The sequence below is a fragment of the Homalodisca vitripennis genome, chromosome 4 (assembly GCF_021130785.1).
Source record: "Homalodisca vitripennis isolate AUS2020 chromosome 4, UT_GWSS_2.1, whole genome shotgun sequence".
Taxonomy (NCBI): domain Eukaryota; kingdom Metazoa; phylum Arthropoda; class Insecta; order Hemiptera; family Cicadellidae; genus Homalodisca; species Homalodisca vitripennis.
This window is the reverse complement of record NC_060210.1, coordinates 104,198,883-104,224,160: the sequence shown is the minus strand read 5'-3', so window position 1 is coordinate 104,224,160 and position 25,278 is coordinate 104,198,883. Positions and strand designations below refer to the sequence as shown.

Below are 25,278 nucleotides of genomic sequence, written 5' to 3'. Positions count from 1 at the left end.
AATGGAATCAGAGGAGAGGTCCATCAGTATTTGACCACCACAAGATCTACAGTGTACGAGTATAACTGGTGTGTAAAGGAAGTCCACCATATTTCCCAGTCAGCCAGGCACCTTCTGCCACACGTTAATACACACGTATAAAAAACGGTCTTCCACACTATTACAACTTAAACTTGCATGTTACCGGTAGTTTCGATGGGTATTCCAACACAGTTGTCAGTTATTTTCTAAACTGAAACAAAATCGTACGAACGATTACCCTTGCCAGTCCACCAGGCCGGTGAGACTAGAAGCGTTACACCCAGTATCCTCCGGCGGAGATAAGCGGGCACCAGGCACCCTTGTCCGCCATTGGAGGTACTTAGCGGCAGCTGCATATATTACACCAGCGTGAGAGAGGGAGGGGGGGCAGGTGAGACAGCCGGCGCCGCCATATTGCACTAATAAACCGGCTATTAGCAGCTTCACCAGCCGGACAGAGGGAGACAACAATCGGAGGATGCGAGAAGGGAAACAGGGAATCGTGACATCATTTGTTACTAGCAAGGTCTCATTCAACAACAGCAGAGAGAGCAAACGTGTGCACCAAATCTTGGGTTTCTACTTAACAAGAGAGACCAAAACTGATAGGACACAACGAAAACACACGAAATATTAATGGAATGGTTGTGCAATAATGAGTTAAGTGGAGTTAACTGATATTCAGGTTCCAAAAGAAAGCAGTGAGAGCCAACTTTAAAAAGTCCCAGCGTACTTCATGGAAAACCTCCGTATAAGGAAAATAAAATAACCTACCCACCCATTTATATTGTTCATGTTGTTAAATTTTTCCACAATTTATCCAAACCAGGCCTATAGGAACACAATTACAATCTCCTGGAAAATTGCAAAATTCCCATCCCCAAACACAGCTACTACACAGCAGGACGCTACTTTCTTTGAGCATCATCTTCATTTTAATGGAATTAGGCTTTACAATACGCTGCAGGAAGAAATTAAGGTTGTGGAAGTCCTATCAGTCATTTGTAAAGAGACATATTTTGCAGCGATGTTGTTACAGTATTAGGGATTTTTTACACAGTTAAGAACAAAGAGAGATATTTGTATAGTTTGTAAGATGAGGAGGACAACTAAATTGTATCTGTATTATAATTAAAAACTACTAATTAAGGAACGTTTATTTTACCTTCTAGGATATGTTCTGTTATGCCCATTACTAATTGTATTTCTTGACATTATTATATGGTTTTTGTAAACTGTAACAATAAAGATATTTTGAGTTTGACTTTGAGTTAACCCATCTACCATAAACAAGTGCGGCTGAGGCAGCGTGCTCTATTAATTACTGTTTTACTAGCATCACGTTTGTAACCTACTGGCAATCCTTTCTTTAACGAGTTTATATCAGACTAGTGTTTACGTCAACATTCAGTTGCTGAACAGTTACCGCATAAACATTGTAAAAAACAAACAAAATTGTTTTTTCTATTTACTAAATTCAAATTTAGAACAATAAGTTGGGGAGAGGGATAAGAGGGATATTTTTGATCCATACCACCGGCCTAATAATCCTCTTTTTCCAATGGTTATATAGTATTTTGTCTTGTAAGTAGGTTTCCTTCTTATTGCTCCACAGAAAAGTCTAGTGCCTGCTTTCATTGAAGTCTGACCTGAGGAAACTATTTACAATATATTGTTCAGATCAAATTTTGGTATCTAATTTAATGCCAAGAGAACGTAAATTATGTTGTAACTAATAAAGAAGAAATTCATAAAGTCGATAAACAGCATTCTTTTTTATTTAAGTGGGTAGTCACCACTTCATCAGAGGACTGATTTGTTCCATGGGTGGTCGTTATGAACTCTTTTACATACTGGATACTCCCAGAAATATGAACTGGGATATCTATCCTGGGATTCCATCCTTTTAAACAGGATACGTTTTCGGAGGCTCTCACAAAATTTCAATGTCATTCAGATCGCGGTTAGTCTTACTAAATCCAATTGATTCAGATTCAATTCAAAATATTAATTAGTCCACAGTTTCGACCATTATAAATTCACACAAATGGGTGTATTTGTTGTGTATTTGAGTCAGTTATAACTACCATCCGATGTAACACTAGCGAATGATATTGCGAAATAATGTTAGCTTTATCAGATATTTGAGTAAGCGAAGTTTAGCATATTTCTCTTATTCACTTCGTCTGATTGTAATACCTGTATTACAAGCCCATGTGTTCAGAAAAAAACACGAATAAAATTTTACTTCATAACTTATGCTATAGAAAACTTATGCTGCCTCAGAAAATCCGTACTCTGTCTTAAAAAGTTACTGGGAACAACTGGACTGCTGATGAAGACAGCATTATAGAAACTTTGCAAGTTTCCCAAATCTAAATCGACTGGAAAACTGGAAATACATTAACCGGTTTCTGGAGGATTCTGCCACGGTCCCAGCGGATTAATGGTGGGGTAGTTACTGATGGTGACTATGCTTTAGCTTGAAGAGTTGAACACATTTTAACTTAGAAGTTTTTTTGAACTTTCTTGCTTTTTCTGTAGGATCATCAACAACCCATACATTCGGTCAGTTTATCGGTTTGGTATATTCTTGGGGGTTTTATGGTATTATAGAAGATATAACTGATATCGACTCTCCTCTTCTTTTGTCACTGTTCAGATGAGGTTATAGATGATTGTCATGCATATGGAAGACATTCAGTAGTGCTGATTCAAAAAGATCGTTTAACTGTTCTGTTACAGGCGTACTACTTCACTCTATGTTCGTGGCTTAGTGGAGTATCATCTTCTACAGAAGGTAAATTGGAAAGGAACTTGGTGTTCTCACTGATTCAAAGTTTTTCATTGTGAGCACTAAAGCTGTGTTGTTTCGAAGCTATGATGAGTTTGGGTTTCGTTATGTTGATAATCCCATTTACCAACAACAAGGATTCTTCCTTGGTGCTTATTCCTAAACCAACCATTTTGATCATGCTAAAGTTCATCAAAAGTACATCTAAAATGAAAATGTAATTCCAATTATTAAAAGCATTTTTAATACCATACTAATTAAATTGAGTTAGATTTCGCAGAATTTATGTCTTATCTTGTCAAATACTCAATAATTTATCGCCGTCATTAACTTAAAGTAACTAACTTATCAAAAAAGGACCAACGAAAACATTAAACCTTTAAAGAGGATATTTCGTATTAATTTTAAATAGTTAGCAGCTTATTAGTCTTTACAAGCCAATGAAGCTTATCTGAAAACAATGATCAAACCTCTGTAGAATGAGAGAAAGGCAGGGGAGAACTTGAAGTGGGCGCAACACCTGTACTTGACAACATTGCCGATCCCAGTTCTCTAAAACAGTAGCTTAACTGAGAGTGGGCCCTTCAGTCAAGTGGTGAAGGAGGAAGCGAGACAAAGCAGTAATTGAGCGGTCGTGTTGTCGGTATGGAGGGTGCGGAACTGGGACTGGGCTCTCGAAACTGCCCTAAGTAAACAGTTCGGCTCGGCTTTGGTGCCAAAGGGCTTTTTCAACATGACTGATTTCCAAATGGCATAACATTTCTTCATGATCCATCAACTGATTACTTCGGTTACACCTCTTCTTCTGATGTGGGAAATATAAATGATGTTTTGTCGATATGATCCGGCTGAGCTGTAAAATATGAGTGTCCGCCACCTGCAAGGGATCTCGAATCCAGGGCCTAGTATCAAAATGGTGCAGCCCTTGATACTAGGCCCTGTCTCGAATCATGGATCCTCTGTCAACCAACAAATTAATGGAGTAATTTTGTTGAGGGTTTGGTGATATTATTCGTTGATAATTTTCCAAGTTGTCTTTGTTTTGTTAGAAGCTTTCTGTATTTTACTTAGAACTGCGTCCGACTTTATCTTGCTGATCTCCTTTTTGTATTTTCCGCGAAACTGTCGGTATTGAGACCGAAGAGGGTGGAAAGCGTCAAGATAATAAGTCTCTTATAGATAATAAGTTCTGGGTAAGGTGGGGTCTTAGAACTGAATGTCTTGCCTTCATGTTTCTCTTAATTAGAGGAAAGGAAACGTCAAAATAATACCTCACCGTACTCATGAATAAATGAAACCTATCATCCAGATTATCAAGCTCAAAGATTCCATTCCTAGACTCCTTTTTTTAGGTAGTTGTGATAGGTGTGAATATTTTCTGGATTGAAGTGACGAGGTATATTATGTTAAGGAACCAGAAGATCAATAGTGGCCAGTTGGACATGATGGTCAGATAATGCCGTCAAAAGTACCTCACTAGAAATTTGAAGGTCGCTTCTGTTGGTGAAGATGTTGTCTTGTATTTCTTAACCTCTCTGGTGTAATCAGTAATAGTGTGCCGCAGATCAAAAGACGCCATTGTGTAGATAAAACTGGTACAAGACAAAGAATCGGTCGACAAGTCGGTAAATAAAGTCACCGACAACCACAATGTATTATTCCTGGTGAAAGATACTGTTTAGGAAGACAACTAAGTTGCATCTGTATTATAATTATTAAGTGGTAAATAAGGGATATTTATTTTACCTTCTAGGGAATGTTCTGTTATGCCTATCACGAATTGTATTCCTTGATACTATTATAAGATTTTTGTAAGCTGTCACAATAAAAATGTTTTAAGTTGAGTTCGGAGTAAGACTACGTTCTAACGGGCTGCACGCTTCGGCAAGTTATTGAGTTGGGCACTTGTTAGGTTGCAAAATACCACAGTGGTCTTCTTTTGAAGAGGTTACTCAGTAAAAAAGAGGTCAACGAACATTAAATTAGGACGGTATTTTAACGTTATTTGAAAGTTTTAAATATTCTACACGAATTAGACAATGCATTTCATATCTGGGACTGCTTATATGAACAGAATACTTTCGATATGGAACACATGGATTTGCATTTTTGAGTTGTATTACATTTCACTAGTTTTATCCATATTTGCCGATTGTAGAAGCCTGTAATGGCAAGGAGCAGCAATGTAGAATATAGCTTTAACCCTACCAGTAGGCTGTAAGCCTTATTCCTTAAGGTTGCACTGTATTTAAAATCTTCATTGGACTACCAAATTTGAAGAACTAAGCTTCGCAATAATCATTTTACAAAGTTGTATCGGAATAATTAATGTGTCCAGTGAACCGACTATAGAGGTGTGCCGGCGGAACCATGCCTAATAATTACCGTGGTCCGCAACCGGCACCGGGAGTGCCGTGATAGGACAAATCCAGTCACGACTAGACTACCGCTCAAAATGGCCGCCTCATTCTCAATTGGCCTGTTTTACATCTGGACTGATCATCACACCACGTTCTCATCAGGAAAACATCAGAGGCTATTCTTCCTTGAAGGAAGCATTGGAACATAGATTTCTTTTTTTATAAAACAGAAGCAAATTCGTTTTAATGGCCTTCGTTACTAACTTCGGTGAAGTACCTGGGGTTTGATTGTGTTTGGTTTGGTAGTGACAGGCGTGAGTGAGAAGAACCGTTCTTAAAGCACGCACTACAGAAGGAGTCTCTAAGATATAGATTTTGTGATTTTTGTAATACACACCTAAATGTTTTCCGGTTTCTTAGGGAGATAGGGTAGGAGTTCGTTCAATGTCTTTGGATCTTAAAGTGAGGCATTGCAAATTTTTCATTTGCCCTGCCCTAAATTCATTTGAAAATTTGTGTTGCCTTCCCGGGAGTTGAACTCTTGACCTCTCAGTCAGAGATCCTGAGAGTAGTACCACGGGGTTTCTATACTGACTATTTATCTCCAAGGTGCGTCCTAAAACATTGATATGTTTAGCCTAATAAATCAGAAATCCCGCCGTGGCCCAGCGAAAGTCTGGGATCGGAGCACAATACCACGACAAGGCTAAAAGGATCAGGGAAGTGTTTAAGAGATCTAATCCGCGGATCCGACAAAGATGGGGCCGGAGCCGATTACCCAGGCCGGGAGTTTCGCGGGTGTTTAGTTCCATAGAGGTCGATAATCAGCGAGACCGTCTAATGAAGTATTGAACCCAAACAAACAGGGGCTGACAATGTCTGGTGGTGACGTCACCAGGGGCGGGCACGGTGCCGCTTATATCCCCATCCTTTGTCGCCGTGTATCGGGAGAGCGTGCTCCGTTTACTGGGAACAGTAAAAACTGTCCGTCATTTCAGAACTAGTTCCGCCGAGTGAGCTACTACCGTATCTGGAATATTACACTTTCTCGCATAAAAACGCCGGATCAATGTTAAATAATACAGAATTGCGGCGGAAGCCGAGTTGTACACGATCGGACTATATATAAACCCTAATGTGGCCCTATACTGTGACCGACAGACGGCGGAACGATAACCGGCATGCGTAATGGTGTACTTGCTCACTTCTTTCCCTCTTTCTTAGGTTATATTTTCTGACGATATGGCCTAAAGTAGAAATTGTAAAAGAAACTGTACGAGAGTCTTTTGTTACAAATTAATCACGTATAACTCGAGCAAGACTTCTGGTCTAGTTATAACTTAATGTTAATGGATCTGGAAAAACTTAGAAGTTTATGTATAAAAACGAGCGTAGAAACTATCGCGATCTTTATGCATTAAGTAATAGTTTTTTGTACTTACATAAATTACGATAATCTACGTACGCATTAAAGAAATAAAGCAAAATTTCATGACAGTCGTATATGTCACTAATACCGTATACTTGATGAGGCATCGAAGCAGAAATATTATTACCTGTATTCTGTAAATAAATTTTAATAATTAGTGCTATGTTTTGTTTTTATTAAGTGCATATTTTAGAGTTAGCGAAGTTGACACACATCATGGTAGTTGTGATTCCTGATTACGCGTGTCAAAATGTTCTGGTAAGCGTTTGCCTTATTTTATCCTGGATTGTAACTGTGTTAGGTTAGTTATTTAGCTGAAGAAGAGATCGGATTGCAGATCTCGAAACGTAGAGTTAATGTTTATTGTATCACTGAACGGCAGAAAATGTCCTGAAAACAACATGTTTCTCGCAGAACAAACACTTATTTCCAACTGTAGTTCTTTCATAAAAATGGAATTGTGAGAATAGTGATAACTTACGGTGTTACTGCCCAATCAAAAAGACTGCGGCAAAAACACAAAATTCCACGATCTACCTGCTTTTGAAACTGATATTTTTCCCTATCTGAGTTTGCAACCACCCCTACTTTTCCCACTACCTAAATGAAAGAAATATACCAGGTATTACATGTTTTAGTCTGTAATCATGTAGATCTAAATACATAAGGGCCAAACCTATAATAACCTTAAAATTTAAAATAATTAACTTACTGATTTTAAAACTGGATAACTTAATTGGTGGACTACGCAAAATACAAAACTTACATAAAAATAGATTAGAAATAGCTAACGCACCATATTTTACACATACCATACAAATATGAGTAATTATTTACGCTAAGTAAACCAGTCTTATTCGACAAAGAGATGCTATTTGTAAGGCAGTGAAGTGAATCCCATCAGCTGTACGATGCAGCAACTGTGTCATGAAAAATGTTTATTACTTAATGAGGATAGCAATTGATACCTTGAGGGATAAACCTGAACCTACGAAAATACAGATCAATAAGTTTAAAATTACAATTAACTATTAACATGTTACTGAAGTCTCATACACACAACGATGCCATGGGAAAAAATAACGTAGAGCATAATGGTATCATTGTTTTTAATACAATTCGAAGATATTTTGGAACAGATGTGATATTAACCTTAATGAAGCGTTCGAAAACACATATTTGAGATCAAACCTAAGATTAAGTGACAGATACGAGCTAATTTAGGGCCTATAGGATACGGTGTGAGGCGTAAAACGGCCGTGAAAGAATGCATATTTATCCCACTAATGTTGTAAATCTTACTGTTTTTACTTAATCTTAAATATATATATATATATATATATATATATATATATATATATATATATATAAAACACTCTCAATTGGGTATACCATTACTCCGCGTGGTAACGTATTTACCTTTAAAACGTATCAATTCTTACTCTCTTACTGCGGACGAGTTACTCTTTAAACGATGGCGCCAATTTATCTGCTACCTTCTTTAGCTTAAGATTACTCCTTTCTTTGTTTAAAGTTTGTTATTGACTATGGAAGGTTTGAAAGGATAACAAGATTTTGGACATTTTCCATCGTTATAGTTTATAAAACGTATAACACAACGTACGCATTAATACCTCCCCCACCTGACGAAGAGGATAGATTCCAATCCTTGAAACGTTGTGTCATTACTCCTTTATTACTACATTGTGTGGTTGTACGTTGAATTAAAGAAAACCTTCCAAGCTCAAAGACCGATAAATGTAAGTTTCGTTTCATAAGATGTATTGAACATAATTTAACAATTACAAATCACCGAGCATTAAATCTAATGCAATAATAATAATAATAATAATAATAATAATAATACAAAAAAATGTAAAGTATGTAAACTACGCTATCCTAATATCGTCATGAAATTAAAAACATACGAACAAACGTATTATCACCAATTATTTTGATTTTATTTATTTTTCGGTATGCTAATTTTCATAATTGGACCCGAATAAGAACATGTACGCATTATGAAACGTCATGGTACACGCTATACGCGTCCCTAGGAAAGATACAAGGATCGAGACAAAAGTGCTTTGTATGTCTCACTGTTAGCGACAACGATCCATCATTATCGGCTTCTAAAGCTTTCTCTGGCAACAATTAAACGATTGCAGACAGATGATTAGCTGCCATATGTTGACAATACAACATTGTTCTAGTCGGCTACAGGGCGTGTCCTCTAATTAAGGACAAGCCATTAGTTCGACTTATAAGGTAATCGTACCCGTACTACATACTGTACTGTAGTCACCGTGCACCATGCACTAAGTGAGAATCAAGTCAGATTCATGTACGTTTATACAGCGCTAGTTAGGACTTTTTTGTTTGCACAGCATATTCACTAAGAATAGCAATAGCATGGTATAGATGTTAGGTGTATCTCAGTAAAACTCTGCTATTATTTTAGCCTACGTCACTAACCTACGTTATTGTTAAATATAGGTGCAACAATAACACTAACTTGCTGTAGGATATGACTAGTAAAATATTGAACCTTTTATAGATATATAGGCGTTTTAGACCTAGAATACATAAGATGCTTATTAAACTCATACGATGATTAGGATAAAAGCCATTGTGCCTACTGTAGTTTCTTAATTCCAACTATCACGTCTTTAGATGACGGAGCAAGCCGTTCATTGTACGGTTCAAAAGCTAGAGAATTCTCTTCTATAATTTTCAGTCTCACAATTGTAAAAGTCTGGCTACACGGTGGCGACCTTTATGTGTATCTGCTCTAAAATATTTCAATGAAATATATTCGTTCCTTTTCTTCTGATGAGTCTTGTATTCTTATGAGATAAAGACTTGAAGTAAACATCGTTAAATGCCAATTTTATTACTAGCATCGAATAAACCTTGAATTTGGAACTCAAAGTTAGGTACTTTTATTAATATTAAATATAAAACATACAAAGCAGTGATGAACTATTGGTTACAACTCACATATTTACATTTAAAACAAATAAGAGACACAAGGCCAGAAAATATTATACTCCTAAACGCCTTCCTTTCCAAAGAAAAGTGGAATTTTCGAAATGCGACACAACCGGTAGAACAGGAGTTCAAAACTTTTAACGATTATTTTAATTTCAATATCTGCTATCCCATTAAAATAATTAAAAATTGTACACTTGGGGAAATCATGTTTTTTCAGAAATTAATAGAACTACAACGACTTAGAGTTTATAACTTCGTTACGAGTTTAAAAGAGAACATACAGAATCGCGATACTTGCTGCAAAAGCGTGTGATGTTTCAAAACCACCACTTTTTTCCAAAAATATATAAAAAACTGGGTGGAATATTATAAATGATAATAACCGTAACAGTAAACAAATAAAAGTCCGAAATGAGGATAGACTTGTGACTGAAGCCTCTGAGGTCGCTAACGAGTTTAATAGATTTCCCGCAGTAACTGCTCGTGGGCAAGTTCATCACTTTCATAAGGAACCTCCAAGCATAGACGGAGTCCAGCAGCCTCATGAATTAAAAATGTAATGAATTAATCTGATGTCGATGTGCTACTTACCAAATTAGTTAATGTATCTTTTCAAACAGTAGTCTGTTCCTCTCCCTTAAAAGTTGCTAAAGTGAATAAAAGTATAATAATGAAAGTCCTTATTCAATAAATAATTTTCTACCTTTCTCTACTTGCTCATTCTGAGCTATATATACGAAAAACGTTTTTATTGAGAATGCTAAACTTTTTGAACAAACACAACCAGCTTTCAAAGGACCAATTTGGGTTTAGAAAGACAAAATCTACAATTGATGCGATGGTAAATCTTGACGATATGGTTGTAGAGGGAATAGAGATTCATTAAGTGTGTTTCTTGATCTTTATAAAGCATTTTAATGAGTTGACCACAAATTAGAAAAATTAGAGATTCGCGGCAGTTGAGGCATGGATTAGTTCGTTTCTAAGTCACAGACAAAAGGTAGTGCAAAAATTCGAATCAAATTTATAAACCAACTGCACTGAACTATGGTGTCCCACAGGGATCAACACCAGTCCAATTCCTTTCCTGGCATGTGTCAATGACATTGAATCATCGCTACTGCACGTGTGCATTACGATGATGACACGACTATCTGTTTTATAGGAAAATCAAAACACATGTAGTTGGAAACTACAGGTTTTTTCTTACCTTAAGATTTTTGTTTGGCATTTCAACAGCATCAAACTTCAAATAAACTCATCAAAATCAAATGTCCTGGACTTCGGTCTACTCTTTCAAGTTTCTTCGAATACACCTTGATCGGGGAATAATCATATTGTTTATGTTTGTGCCAAATTATCCTCAGGAATTTTATGTCTTAAGAATTTTAGTAAAATATTGCCCGAGTCATGTACTGATTTCGGCGTATTATGGCTCAATTAATCCACCCTCCTTTCATATGGATCATTATTGTGGGAAGCCTGTGAACACAACCACGTTACAATAGTTTTTAAATTTAAATAAGTTAACATTATCGTAAATTTGAATTTCGGAGGGTAGTGCAGAAAATTTTTTAAATTAGCAACTGTCAACTTTACTTTATCATGTCTCTACAGTTTAGAAACAGCCTCGTTTTGTTTCGTAGCTTAAAACCAAAGGACGATAAATACATGATAAAAGAGGCAGAGATAACTAACTAATGTACGTAGAAACACAAAACGGTGCTCTTTGAACGTTTGCCTGCACAGGAAGTTGTTAATTTTACAAACAGATTGCCAGACTCAATTAAAAAATTCCTCAATGCCCAATGTGTAAAGATCGCCCCAAACTCTACTTGGCGTCAAAGGCTTTTTCAATTTTGACAAGTTTCTATCATTTGACTGAGAGACCACGCAATGAGGAAACTGATACAAGCGTTGAAAGTGTGTTGTGTGTGTTGAAGTGTGTCTTATGAATGTAACAATTTTAGATTTAATGATTGACGTTTGCAAATAAACAATTTGATATGATTTGACCTAAATCGAGAGAGACACTAATATAATCTGTTCAATGAGATCCAAAATTAGAATTATGATTAGATAATAAATTGTCACACATAAAACGGATGATTGCAAACAAAGAGAGCCATCTCAGTGCAGATTTGCTCGCTGCGCTCGGGCGAGACGTGGTGCGGTGCTCGGCGCGGGGCACGCAGGCGGGTGGCGTGCCTACCTCGCGTGCGCGTGCCCCACACAATAGCCTATAACTATAGCCCTGTCTTGTCTTGAAGGACATTTTTCTGTCTCTTTAGTGAAAAGAGCATATAAATTAACCCTGCATGAGCGCTCGCGGCCCGGATATACCCCCTCTCCCCCGCGCAATATTGTTTTCATCAGGTCTTATGAATTTATGGAGGAAAATTAATAGTAGAGGAAATGATAACAGGATTTCGGACTTTTGTCATCGTTATAGGTTATAAAAGATATAACACAACGTATCGAGCAGCTTTTGGATATGTTTGAACCCTTTTCTTTCCCTTCTTTACTTCTTTCTGTTCGTTATTTTTGTATGTTATACCTCCCCCACCTGACGAAGAAGATAGATTCCAATCCTCGAAACGTTGTGTTATACCTTTTATAACCTATAACGATGGCAAATATTCGAAATCCTTTTATCCTTTCAAACCTTCCATCCTCAATAACAAACTTTACACAAAGGAGTACCTAGAGGATAGCTTTACTCAAGAGCCGTAAGTACAGTTATTGTAATAATTGAGAAATTAATAAGTATAGCCTACCTTGTTTTATATGTCATATTATTAAAATCTTGTATAACCCCGTATTATACACAAATATTGTGTTTTACCCGTCAATAATATTTTTATTGCAGGCTTACATACAGACAAGAACATTTAACATTTTACGAAAGGAAATTTAATAGTTTGTACATAATTGAATATGTAACATTAATTATTGAACTAAATTTCATTATTTAAACTAAAATAAATCGTCTGTACATTTATAAAGTTTATGAAACATATTTGCCTTCTGCACATTCGATTTAAAACTCTTGTATTCATAAAATGTGTTTATGTTTCTCAATGATAGGATTGTGTTTCGTATATGTTTGCTACACATATTAACTTTCATATTACGTTAATTAAAATGTGAAATGCAGGAATTGATTTATGTACTAGCACGAATACTTTCTTTCTTGAGTTTCTCCACACATTCTCTCATTACTGAGGGCTTTACAGGCTTATTGAAATCGTGTCATTTTCCGTCCGTCCGCCCGTGCGATAATTCTCTAATTCTCGATAGAAAGGACCTAGAGAATTTAAACTTGGTATATAACTTCCTCTTGGTCTAAGGAGGAAGAACTCTACTCGTTTCGGGGTCAAAGGGTCAAGCGTTAGCTCGACCAGTGCCGTTCGTTTTGTTCTTAACTCATTCGTTTTGTTCAAATGCTCTGTAGGGTTCTACGATATTCCCTTATAATGTTATAAATTTCTGTACGTTAATACTACTTTAACTGCCCACTTTTTTGTTATAATTAATTCTATATTATTATAAAAATACTGTTACCTAAAAAAACACTATTTCAACATTCAGCTGACAAACTGTTTACCAATGGTAAGTAATATATATTGTAATAATTAATTATGACAATTTTCTAAAATAGAAATATTGTAAATAGTATTTTAACTACATGAACACAAGTAATCATAATTTATAACATATTAATGCATCCGTAGCTGGATACTATATGTCGAAATTTATGAGTTTATACACTATTTTTCACAAATTGTATAAACAATTAAACAAAAGTAATAAATCTTATTGATCGTTGAGATTTTAACATTTAAGTTGAAATAAAAATTAGGTTATGTTTACTCTAGTTTGTGTTGAAAACCTAGCCAATTACCTTTCAAGTCTGTTCTTGTCTGTACTCTTATACAAGGTAGTTTATTCCCTATAATGGACTTTTCTTTTTAATTAAAGAAAAAGAGAGGATAGAACCACATATAAAACTATTAAACTTTTCTTTGGAATAAAGTAAGCGAACAAGATTATAAGTCAATAACCAATGCACATGCCAATTCATAAATTTTTTCTAAATAGCATTTTTTTAAAGTGAAAAGTATAAATATAATAAATCGTTTGTGTTAGCAAAAGATGTCACATGCCTGTACACATACAAAGACAGAGGCTTCATCATTCAAGATGATTCTTTAATGATTTGATCAACTTTTGATCAATCATTTGGGTGGCTTAATGGACACTGATAATGAACTCAGGAACCAGGTGTTTAAATTAATCTTATTAATGGGGTAAGAAAATATAAGTTGGAGTTAGAAAAAAATAATGGATCTAATTCCATTAATGATTTATGAGTAAGAATATATTTACGTATAAACATAGTATTAGTTCACAATGCATATGACTGACATAAGAAAAAAAAACTATGAATGTCAATAGATTCAGAGAGATCTGAATCTAAGTCGTAGAACTAGAAGTACAGGTCTGGGCTCAAGAGGCATCGGAATACAAATACTGAAAACCAAAAGTCTAAAGACACAGGCTCCTGAGGCTTGACAGATTTCTAACCCAATTTGCGCACATGCAAATAAAAAACCTAAAGTTCTCTTGGATATGCATAGACTAACGAGGTAAAGAAACAGGTTCTTGATATGTTAGATTGATCCAGAAACTTCTATTACTAGATCTTATGATAAGAAAATTGAATCGTAAGCTCTGTATAAATCAAATGAACATTCAAAAACAAATGAAACACAAGGAAAGAATTCGAGAGATATTTATTAAATCTGAGGGATGTAAGAACTAGAAGACACTAACAGTACTGGATAATGCAAGTATCCCCCTCCTTTAAAGAACATTTAAGTTAAGCATTAAGATTAGAGATAGAGTTAGTTTATAAAAGGGGGAAATTGAATTATTTAAATATCAATTACAATTTACTCATAAAGGAAGACGTTATTTCCTTAGTAGAACGTCGTATAACACTTTTTAAATAGTACTGCACACTTTTCAGTTCAGACAATCTGTGCTCATTTCTTCTTTATCAGTTTATCAAATTTAGAAGCGTGACCAACGAACCGTACACATCTTTGTTCTACTGCCAAGGAAGGGTGGCTTAGGGGCGTTTTTAAACTTTGGTCTATCTTATCTAGTCACGTTCCTAATATTTATGTACACTTATCCCAGCGGGAATCAATATCCATCTGTGCCAAGTAAATGTTTGGGTTGAAATGGGATGTCAGGATTGTTCTACACTTTTATTTTATTTAGCACATCACGTGAAGAGTTGGAGCATGAAGAACACCCAGAGAATTTGGGAGATCCTAGATTAATTATAGCGTAACATCGTATTTCCACTGGAATATTTTGAAGTGGATTATATTTTTGAACTTCGAGTTATAATATTTACATTTATTGCTTGCATTGGTTGTTTTTATAGTTTTTTTTCTTTGTTGGTACCTATATTTATTTTACTCTTGTTATTCATTTACAGTATCTTTTCCATTGTTGTTTACTTTATATAGTTTATTTGCACTGTTATTATTTATCTCTTTTGTTTCTCCATATGGTGTCACATCTTTTACAGTAGTGTATTTAAGTTAATACTATCACTAATTTTTACTATAATTTTTACTTTCTTATTACATTAATTATACGTTAATTATGCCTAGATTTGATTTAGAGTCCAGTTGCATGTTTGGTTTGGCCATTTTCTTTAAGTAGCCTATTATTTAATCATCTACCATAAGTTTATAAATGTAAATTGGTTTTTGACCGTTGAAAGAAAATAAATAAATAATCGAGCCCTTACAAAAATAGTCGTATTCGTGCTGGTCATATGAAAAACCGAATCGTCGGAATTTTTTTAACTATTTACATAGGACATACCAAGCCTCGAGGCTTCAAAAAAGGAATAGTTAGACCCTTACTGAATGCGAGTTGAAATGAGATAACACGATTGATAAAGTTTCTTCCCCATAATGCATTTAGTTCCAACGGGCAGTCGTAACTATACATGGCCATTGAATGAAATTGCCCATATCCTACACCGGACCTGTGTTGCCAGGTGTCTTCTAGCACCTCTGATACCCGCAATGGTAATCGGTAAAATCCCACCACCCCAATAAATACCACCAAGCGCCTACAACCACATACACTTGAGTGGATGTTGGCATGTATCCAATTCAAGCAACCTGGTAGTCCAAGATTTAGTGAAAGCTCCGCATGTGGACCCAATACCGTGCCCGTAAGAGCATGGAAAAACATCCTTGCCTCCATCCGAGACGTCCTCGAGGACACCTTTGGTCAGTAATGGTCAACAAATGAAATTCCTTCTTCCATCTCACAGGGCTCGGCACAGTTTAATCATTCGAACCATTCAATTAACCGGCTGAGTTTCGAAATAATCATTAGGATAAATCACCTTCATTCACCTCCTGTCCTTTTAAATCAGGTCCGGGAGTGCCAGCAACACGTACGCTTTTACATTGATTCCTCCAAGCATCTATGTGATCATTAGTATAAATGAAAACGTTTGGATTTACCTTAAAATTCGAGTTACGACTGGAAGTTGACTTAAAGAATCTACTCCAGCATTTAAAAATAGTATCTCATTTCCACTTGATTATTTTTTTATTGCATTCCAGTCAGTAGGAATATATTTTCAGGTAGGAAATCTCGGAATAAAGTGGTTGCGTCATTTTATGTTGTAGAGGTGCGGCCCGGCGACGCAACGTTTAAACCCTAATTACGATCCCCTTAATTAGACAGCGTTAAAATAGCGCAGCTACTTATTGAATACATTATTTTTTAATTGAGGGGCCTCCAACGATACATAAATGCATTTAAAACTGTTCTAATAAATCATTCTTACGTATACCTCTAAAATGAATCTTATAAAACAGTTCATAAAACCCTGCATATTTCGATTACTGTATTCTATATTTGGATAACGTAAATATGCATAATTAATACTCAATGATAATACAAATAATAAAAATAATTAGAACGTTTTTTAACAAAATAAGTTTGATAGTATTATTTATAATTTTTATATTAAAAAAAAAACATTGTCTTTTTCGTAACATATTCAGTCTACATTCTTTAAAATTTAGTGCAATACATTTGTTGTTGTGAAAGAAAACAGTATTGTCAACATGGGAAATGTTCATAATAGAGATATAAAAGGAGAGTTAGTCGTATTGCACGTGGAAGGATCTTAGGCTAATATAACTCGTAATATATGATCGTTATAGCTCTCATGAACGATAATTATACAACTTACAATCTGAAAACTTAATTTATTTCTTATTTATAAATAAGGGAAGCATTATTCCCTACATAAAATTTCCTAATTTCTTAACAACTAATTTGAAAATATTCCTAAGAATAAACATAATTTTGAAGATTCTGTAGAACAGTATAATTTCCAATTCAAAGTTATTCTGTTGGAGCAAAATATTTGTATTTTATTCATCCCAAAGAGCAAACCCTAAAAGAGTATAGGGCGCCAACATAAAGACGCGTAGCACATTTTTCAAAACTTGTTTTTGAACTTATGTTTCAACATTACAACTTAACATTGAATCCAAACAATATATTAACTCGAATAGCAAGGGCTATCAATGTAGGACAGTACAAATGTGTTTTAAACTATTTTCGATGAAACTGCTATAATTTTGTGAGTATGAAAAATATCCCATCGAGCTTATTTTTACTGTATTTTACTGGAAGTATGGAATGTAGCTTTAATATTTCATTTTATTTTACTTATAATATACATATTGAGTCAATAAAATATGAAGGCAATGTCCACTACGTGGACATCGGCTCTAAACGTGTTGGCGTGTACGGCCGATGTGTAACAAACATAACGCCGTTACGTCACAATGAATATTTGTTACCATTGTCACTAATTGACGTTTAAAATACGTTTTTATTTGTATCAAGTTACTTATAATTCGTAGTTTAATAATTACTTAAATATTGTTAATTTTAATCTAACAAAAAATGGTTTTAAATGCTATAAAATTAATGTTAAATCAAACTCTTTTCGATTAAGCTTTGCAAATCTTACAGTCGAGAGGTATGTCAAACGTTTAGCCAGGTAGTAAAAATGGTTTTAACAAAAAATGGCATGATAGACTGATGAAGAGGTAAACAAACAGCCTAACATATTTGAATTTAAAAGAGAATATATTTACATCCATATGAGGATGATTTGTCAGAAGTTTTGTGCCTTGAAGCTGGTTGAGCGCCGAGTTGTAGATGAAGCTGTCGTTTAGAGCGGGAATCGATTTAAATCTTCTTGTAGTTGCCCTATTTTTACGAATTAAATAAGAATGTCGTGTATTTATTATAATTGCATACAATAGAGACACCTTAAGTAATAAGGTGGTTGCCTTTTCATCCCGGTCTTGACTTCTTCACCCTCTGAATCATCATTTGATTGCATATAATTGTTTATTATATTTACGTTTGTTATTATTATATTTATTTACTGTTACTGTTTTTCTAGCTATTTACTTACTGTTATTATTATCGTTAAACTGATGTATCTATTTCTGTTATTGCTTCATTTAAAGATTTATTATTGTTGTTTTCAATATTTAAATTTATGCTCAAGTCCTACTTACTCATCATTGATTATATTATTTTTATACATATTTATTAAAGCTAATAATTACAATTATTATGATATAATTTGTATTCACGTTGTTTTCAAATGTTTAAAAAAGCATTGCCGTTGGTCGACTAATAAATAAATTGTTAGAAAATTCTCAAATGAAAATGATTAGATCCTTTCTGAAGGGGTAACTTAAAATTCTTACAAATCATCAAACCAACAAATTTAAATAGTATACTTTTTAAAAAATTAACAGTTTGTAAAATAACAAATAGTTTATATCAGTCTATACGTTGCCTACAGCAACAGTTAGTATCATATCACAAATTAGGACTTGCTAAACTACTGCACTCGAAATAGCCTATGTTATAACGATTAGACTATCCGTAGGCTATCTAACGAAATACTATACCAAAAACAGGGGCATCACACAGTAGGCGTTAGTTTTGGTGCGATGTGAAAAATTACGAAGAACTCATATTCTGAACTAAGTTCTGTATCTTTTATTACACGTCTTTGATCTTTGCCCGTAGACTATTAATAGTTTACTAATGCAATAAACTATTAGTTTCAGTATATATTTCCTCCATATTAGTCAACTGCATCTGTAATAACTTTTTAACAACAATAATTGGCTACACTCATTTCTTAACATAGTATTGTATTAATCATCTTAGGATTTCCGTGTATGTATACGAAGGCAGGCTACATAATTATTTGTACCGATATTCCACATCAACAAATATAGTGTTCTTACATACATAGCCAATCCAATATATGTCTAGGCCTACATGTTTCATACGCCTAGAATTACACATACAATCTGGGATCTCATTTTGGAGCAGGAATCCGTCCGTCATTGGCCCATTTTCTTCATCAAAATCCGATTGTTAAATCTCTTACAGAGTAAAAAAATTCTTAATATTAATTACATTATACTCGGTACATATTATTAGGTAGACTTAGTCATGTTAGGTTAGATTATAAAACAACTATTCAGCTAATATACTCAAAATACTAATATAAAGGTGAGAGCTTTCATATTACGTATGTGCTAATATTTGCTTCTTTTTGGCTGTTTTATGTACAACTTTGAAATTCAAGGAAAATTCTCGAAACAAATTTACGTGTTGTACGTTCTGATATTATAATCAATATTTACCCGCAGATTCGCAACGCAATTCCGTAGGTTTGCATTATATTTCTATAAGTACTTTTGGTTCAAGTGAATTATATTTCTGACTCCAATTCTCAGCTTGACTTGTTGACATGATCAAGGAAATACGTCAAAAAGTGTATATTTATGGCCATTCTAATGTAGTTCATTCCTAGTATAGCCTACTTTGTGCCAGACCCACATAACTGAATAAAAGTGGTTACAATAATAATATAAACAATTTTATACTAAATAAAAACATATGTCATTAAAAATGCAAGGAGACAATATTCTATGACAGGACAGAATGTCTATGTATATATACAAAAATTAAGTTGATATTTAGTTAGATCAAATAAAGTAACGGTGAATTTTGATAAGGCCCAGGTTCGTTATTTATTACATTATTTTGGTTCTTCTTTATAAAAATTCTTTCGTATGCATCGAAAATTATTTTTATTTTGGACTTCTATAATAATTTTGCATTTGAAAAAGAGTGTCCAGTTTGAAGTGCATGTTTTGTCATGGCTGATTTTTCTTCTTGTTGGTATTTTAAACATGCTCTATGTTCCTTAGCTCTCTTTTTGTTCGGCCAATGTATTTTAAATCACAATTGTTACAAAAGAACAGATCAGAACAGAGCTTCTAGAATGTATTCTAAGTTGAATCTATTCAAGATATTTATAACTTGTAAAATAATTAATTTTACATGTTATCTATACCAAAGTTGAATAAGTTAACCCTTTTTTTATATATGTCAGGTCAGGTCTCAGTTTGCTCTGCGCGTGAATGTGTGTGTACAGCGCTGGCAGGATCCGGAAGTGGGAGTGTAAAGCGAGGGAAGCCGCTGTACTGTTGGGGGGTTCCTTCTGATCGTTTAACGTGGGAATATTACAAAACAATATAATTATTTGAATCCCGGACAATTATGCCCTAAAGGATTTCGAAATATCACTTATATTACCTGATAGATTAGTTTATAGTGAATACTACATTAGAATTCGACCAAAACAAAATTATAATAAGTGTAAAGTATAGGACTATGTTATTAGACTATTCACTTCAATACGTTTTAAAATTTATTTGCTGCAGAAAATACAAATGTAGAATTATTCTAAGGAAAATTTGAAATGAGTTTAAATTGTAACATTTAAATAGAAAGTGAACATTTGTGCAGCTCATTCTCTGGTGAATATTATTTGAATCCCGACGCTTTGATTCATTGCTTGCCTTTTTAGTAAACTTAAGTAGCCGCTTAGAAAAATAGAAGTCACGTAGTGGTTTTGTTTCTAGAATGTAAAAATTTGTATTTAAGTTATGTTCAATATGTAGTAGCCTATTTCATAATTTAAAGCTCTCATGTTAATCTGATCCTCTTAAAAATTTGAACGATTTTTAAAGTTTTTTAAGTGGTTTTTAATATACTCTTGGAAAGCTTATTTGATTTTAAATAATTGTGGTTCATGTGTTTCACCTTTTGTGTTATAAAGAAAAGAAATTTTTTCATATATGTCAACAATTTTTTTTGGTCGGTTGTAAAAGCACATCTTTCAAAAACTTTTAGCATTTGATTGGAGTTTAAGATTTTAAGGACTACACATAATTTAAGTCATTTTTACTACTGAAACTTGATTATTAGAGCTGTGATACAAATTTCTTGCATAATTTGAAGGCGGGAAGCAAGCAAGTGTAAGTAAATTTCAGTTTGTTCCATTAACAGTTCCATGAATTGAATACATTCATAAGTAAACATTTTTACAATGCCCTATATAAATCAACATTAACTCAAAGACATGAAAAGATGATTAAGAAATGCTGTGATCTACAAGAAATACGTCAATATTCAAACCACTTTTTATATTTATATTGTCATTTATGTAAAATCTAATATTGCAAAACCTTGCACGAAACACTTCTAGTTTTAGCTGTGTCGGGTGCCTAATCTATTAAAGTTTCTAACGATATAAAAAAATTAAATTGGTTTGGAGGCTTTTCCTTTATAAATAAATATTTATTACGGTGTCACTTATTAAAACTGCATTAACGTAGAGAGACCCTATAACAAAATAAAATAAATATCTTGAACAGTTGGTAATACTGAGCCATACTGGCCAAAGTTTAAGCCGGTGCCAATGTGAATAATGCAGATCTGAAATTTGTTCTTTTATTTCATATTTAGTACACGCTCAATGTCATTATTTATTTAGACCATTAATTCCTTACCGGTATTCTATCATTGTTTACAGTTCATTTTGTATCTTTGTCTTTACTTTTGATAACACTGTAATTCTGTTTCTGGCCGTAAACTATGGAAGTTTATTGACGGTCATCTTTACAAGAGATTATTGTCTTAATCCAGTGTTCGTAGGAGTTCCCTTACTATTAATTGCATCATAACTTTTTTTAATATTGAGGACGTGCTTATAATATTTTTATAGAATTAGTTTATTTGTTATATTATATTTATTTATATGTTATTGTATTTAACTATTATTATTATTTGTTTTAACGTATGTTAAATTACTTGGAAGTTATTAAGCAAACAATCTAACTCGGCAAGAGGATCCTAAGACTTAAGGCTTTCAGATTTCCTAAGGTAGTAATTTTAATTAGGAAATATTGCTCATAGTATTTGCTTGCTAGGCTAATATTTGTACAAAATACAGCCAAGCTCATACGAATTTGAATTTAAGGAAATGACTTTTTTGATAAAATTTATATTTCATATAAGAAAATAGTGCTTTACAATTTTGTAAATTAAATATTAGTATAAAAACATAATATTATTAATTCATATTCGTGTAGCCTATAATGTAAAAATTCAAATTGTCTAACAGAATTAAAAACATGTGTTTTCTTCAGGAAAGGCATACATGGCTGCTGAATTATTGTAAATAAGTTTGATGAAACTAACTTAATACCGTTTTCAACTGCGATTCTCATTTTGAAATTTACGTTAGCGACATTCCTGCTGTTCACTCAACGCCCCATCCACTAAAGATGAGTGATTCTATGCATAGCCAAGCCACGTTATTCCGTTAGAATGGGAATGAAGTGTAGTGTAATTAGTCTATGAATCCAGATGATTGGTCTCCTACCTGTATGTGTCCTCTTGTGGATCTTGAGGTTCTCGCTACGGGCGAACACCTTCCCGCAGCCGGGGAACGGGCAGGGGAAGGGTTTCTCGCCGGTGTGGACGCGGATGTGGTTGACCAGCTTGTACTTGGCCTTGAAGGGACGGCCACTGCGCGAACAGCCGTGCCAGAAGCACGCGTGAGTGGTACACTCGGGCCCGCCGACGTGCTCCACAGTCAGGTGTGTCACTATCTCGTGCATCGAGTTGAAGGCCTTCCCACAGGGCTTGCGCGGCCCCGGCCGGTCCACCCACAGGCACCTCAGGTCCTTCACGGGCTTCACGTACCTGAAGAACGCCCCCGGCTGCTCCATGTAGTTGCCGTACGGGCCCTGCAGGGGTTGGTAACCCTCGGGCCGCGGATGGTACACGTCCAGCCGCATGCCGGGGTGGTGTTGGTGGTGCACGGGGTCCGGGTGGTGCAGAGTCGACCCGAACCCCAGCACCTCTCCCGTGGGCGCGGGCGGTGCGAATTCCTGGTGATCCCTCCTGAGCAAGAAATCCCTGGTAGCGTATCCCGAGTGGTGGTTGAGGTGGTGGCCCCCCACGGGATGGTGGTACCCGGGATTGCCCCCTTGGTGGAAGTGGTGCTGAGGTTCCTGCACGGGACCCATCATCTGCCCGGGACCCGGTGGTGCGGCGTGGTGCGGGGGGCTCATCTTCAGACCCATGGGCGCCGCCAGCCCGTGTGGGTGATGAGAAGTTTCCATGAACGGGTTGATCATCCTTCTAGTCCTACGTCAAGTCCGACATGACATTCGACTAAACCTAAATCACGAACATTACCAGTTGTCACATATTGACCGTAGGTGGGTCCCTGTCACACGAATCCCGCGGGTCAACAGTAATATCAGTCACAACAGGAAAACACACTACGAGGACATAAAGCATTTTCAAATGAGATGCTACAATATCTTAACCCTCTTAAGGTTTTAGAAAAGTTGACTCCAGTAAAATCATCGCTACGGAGATGGTAACACTTAATTTTTTAAAATGTTTGCACATTCATACACTCCGATTCACAAAATAAAAACAAAAACAAATCACGGATTTGGAAGCACGTAGTAGTGCAAGACCCGGCTCTCACAGCATGACTGTGTGAACCCACTGAGATCTCAGCTGGAGTTGGAGCATTGTTGGCTGATTGGCGGGGCGGGGCACGCGCAACCAATGGCAGCTCGGTGCGCGCGCAGACTCCGCCCCTCCCCCCTCCACCTCGGGACTAGCTGGACAGTGCCTCAGCATCCCTTATCAGTATTACTGACCCCAGTACTGTGTTTGTGTCAACAGTTACGCCAACCTAGTCAATTTAATTATGATAAGCACTAGTGCTGGATGGAGTAAATTGAAACTGATGTTAAAGTGTCTGAATAAAAAGGGGCCTAAGAATTTAGACGTCCAATATAATAAAACTTGTTCTATATTTTCTATGTTAACTGAAAATGTAGCATGGGTTTTAAACTCGTTCTATTTTTTGAGCCTTCTAATTTAAGTTAAGAGATAATTCAGGTTCAGTATCTTGAGAATTTTCTTTACACAAGTTTAGTAAACGGTTATGTTTGATACTGAATTAATATGTTATTGATCAATATTTGCATTTATCTAATTAAAATAAAATCATACGGTAACAAAAATGTCCTCATGAGTTTAACAGAATCCATATAGTGAGATATTGACTGATTATAGAATCAATACGAGTAGGCTTAGGCTATTTCCAGGATTTAAATTCCTCTGACAAGTATAAAATAAAATGGGATATCAATACTTCCTTTCCTGAACTCTCTTCCAACTCTACCAAGCCTATTTTCAATATATAAAAAGAAGTGGGAGTGATCTATGATTAGTATTTCAAAACAAATCTACCCACAATTTCCTATCGCACCACAATTTTCATGGAAATTTAACCACAAGGTAGAATTTTGAACACAAAATGTATTAAAATAATTGTCTAAATAGTACAACTAATAAATTAGCACACTGTTCCAATGTGAAGTAATCACCATTGGATTTCGATGTTAATCCTCTTATATGGATAATTTAATCATCATTTATTATCTTTTTTGCCTAATCTTATGGGAGTTTACATATGTAGTCTACATTTTTGGGAAAATAACATACGAACTTTCATCAAATATCGTAGCCTATGATCATTTCAATAACCCGTTTCTTTACCTTTGTCCTAATAAGTTATATAAAGAAACGGGTTTAGCTTAATACCTTTCTATCCACTCCACAACAAAAAAATAAGAAACATTTACAAAATTCTATACATTTAGGTTGATTTTTAGATGTCAAATAGTAATTTATGCTAATCACACAAGCTTTATGTAGGCTACATCCTAATTTTTGAGTTGAGTATTTTAATGTAAATTAGTAGTTGTTGACTACTATTATTTATGAAATTCTGTAACTTGTAAACGTGGTTGTTAAGAGACGGTTTATCCGTAATTCTCTATCATGAGAAATAAAAATAAATTGTTGCCTCAAATTTCAACATAAAACTGAAATTTACTAAATAGTTCTCTTGCTGTTAAAAGTATGTAGGCTACATATTCCTTTGCGAATAGTGATTTTCACAATTCTTTATAATAGCGAATGTCTTTAGGGTGTGTTAGATTTTGTTAGAATTGTGGTTTCACTTTTTTGAGAAGACTTTTTTCGTGTTATCTTATTACAATTTATAATGGCTAATAGTTCTTTTAGAATGGTGTTTGAGAATGTTTGCTTAGCCGGACACGGAATAATAA

General features: G+C 35.0%; 1 protein-coding gene across 1 annotated transcript in view; it reads right to left on the bottom strand.

Moving 5' to 3' along the window:
- The window catches only part of LOC124359865 (zinc finger protein ZIC 4), an 87,422-nt gene extending 63,810 nt beyond the window's left edge, over nucleotides 1-23,612 (bottom strand). The window contains exon 1 of the mRNA XM_046812971.1: nucleotides 22,497-23,612. Coding sequence (XP_046668927.1) covers nucleotides 22,497-23,256 — 760 coding nt within the window. The 5' untranslated portion in view covers nucleotides 23,257-23,612. The remainder of the gene's footprint in view (nucleotides 1-22,496) is intronic.
- Nucleotides 23,613-25,278: the final 1,666 nt, after the last annotated feature.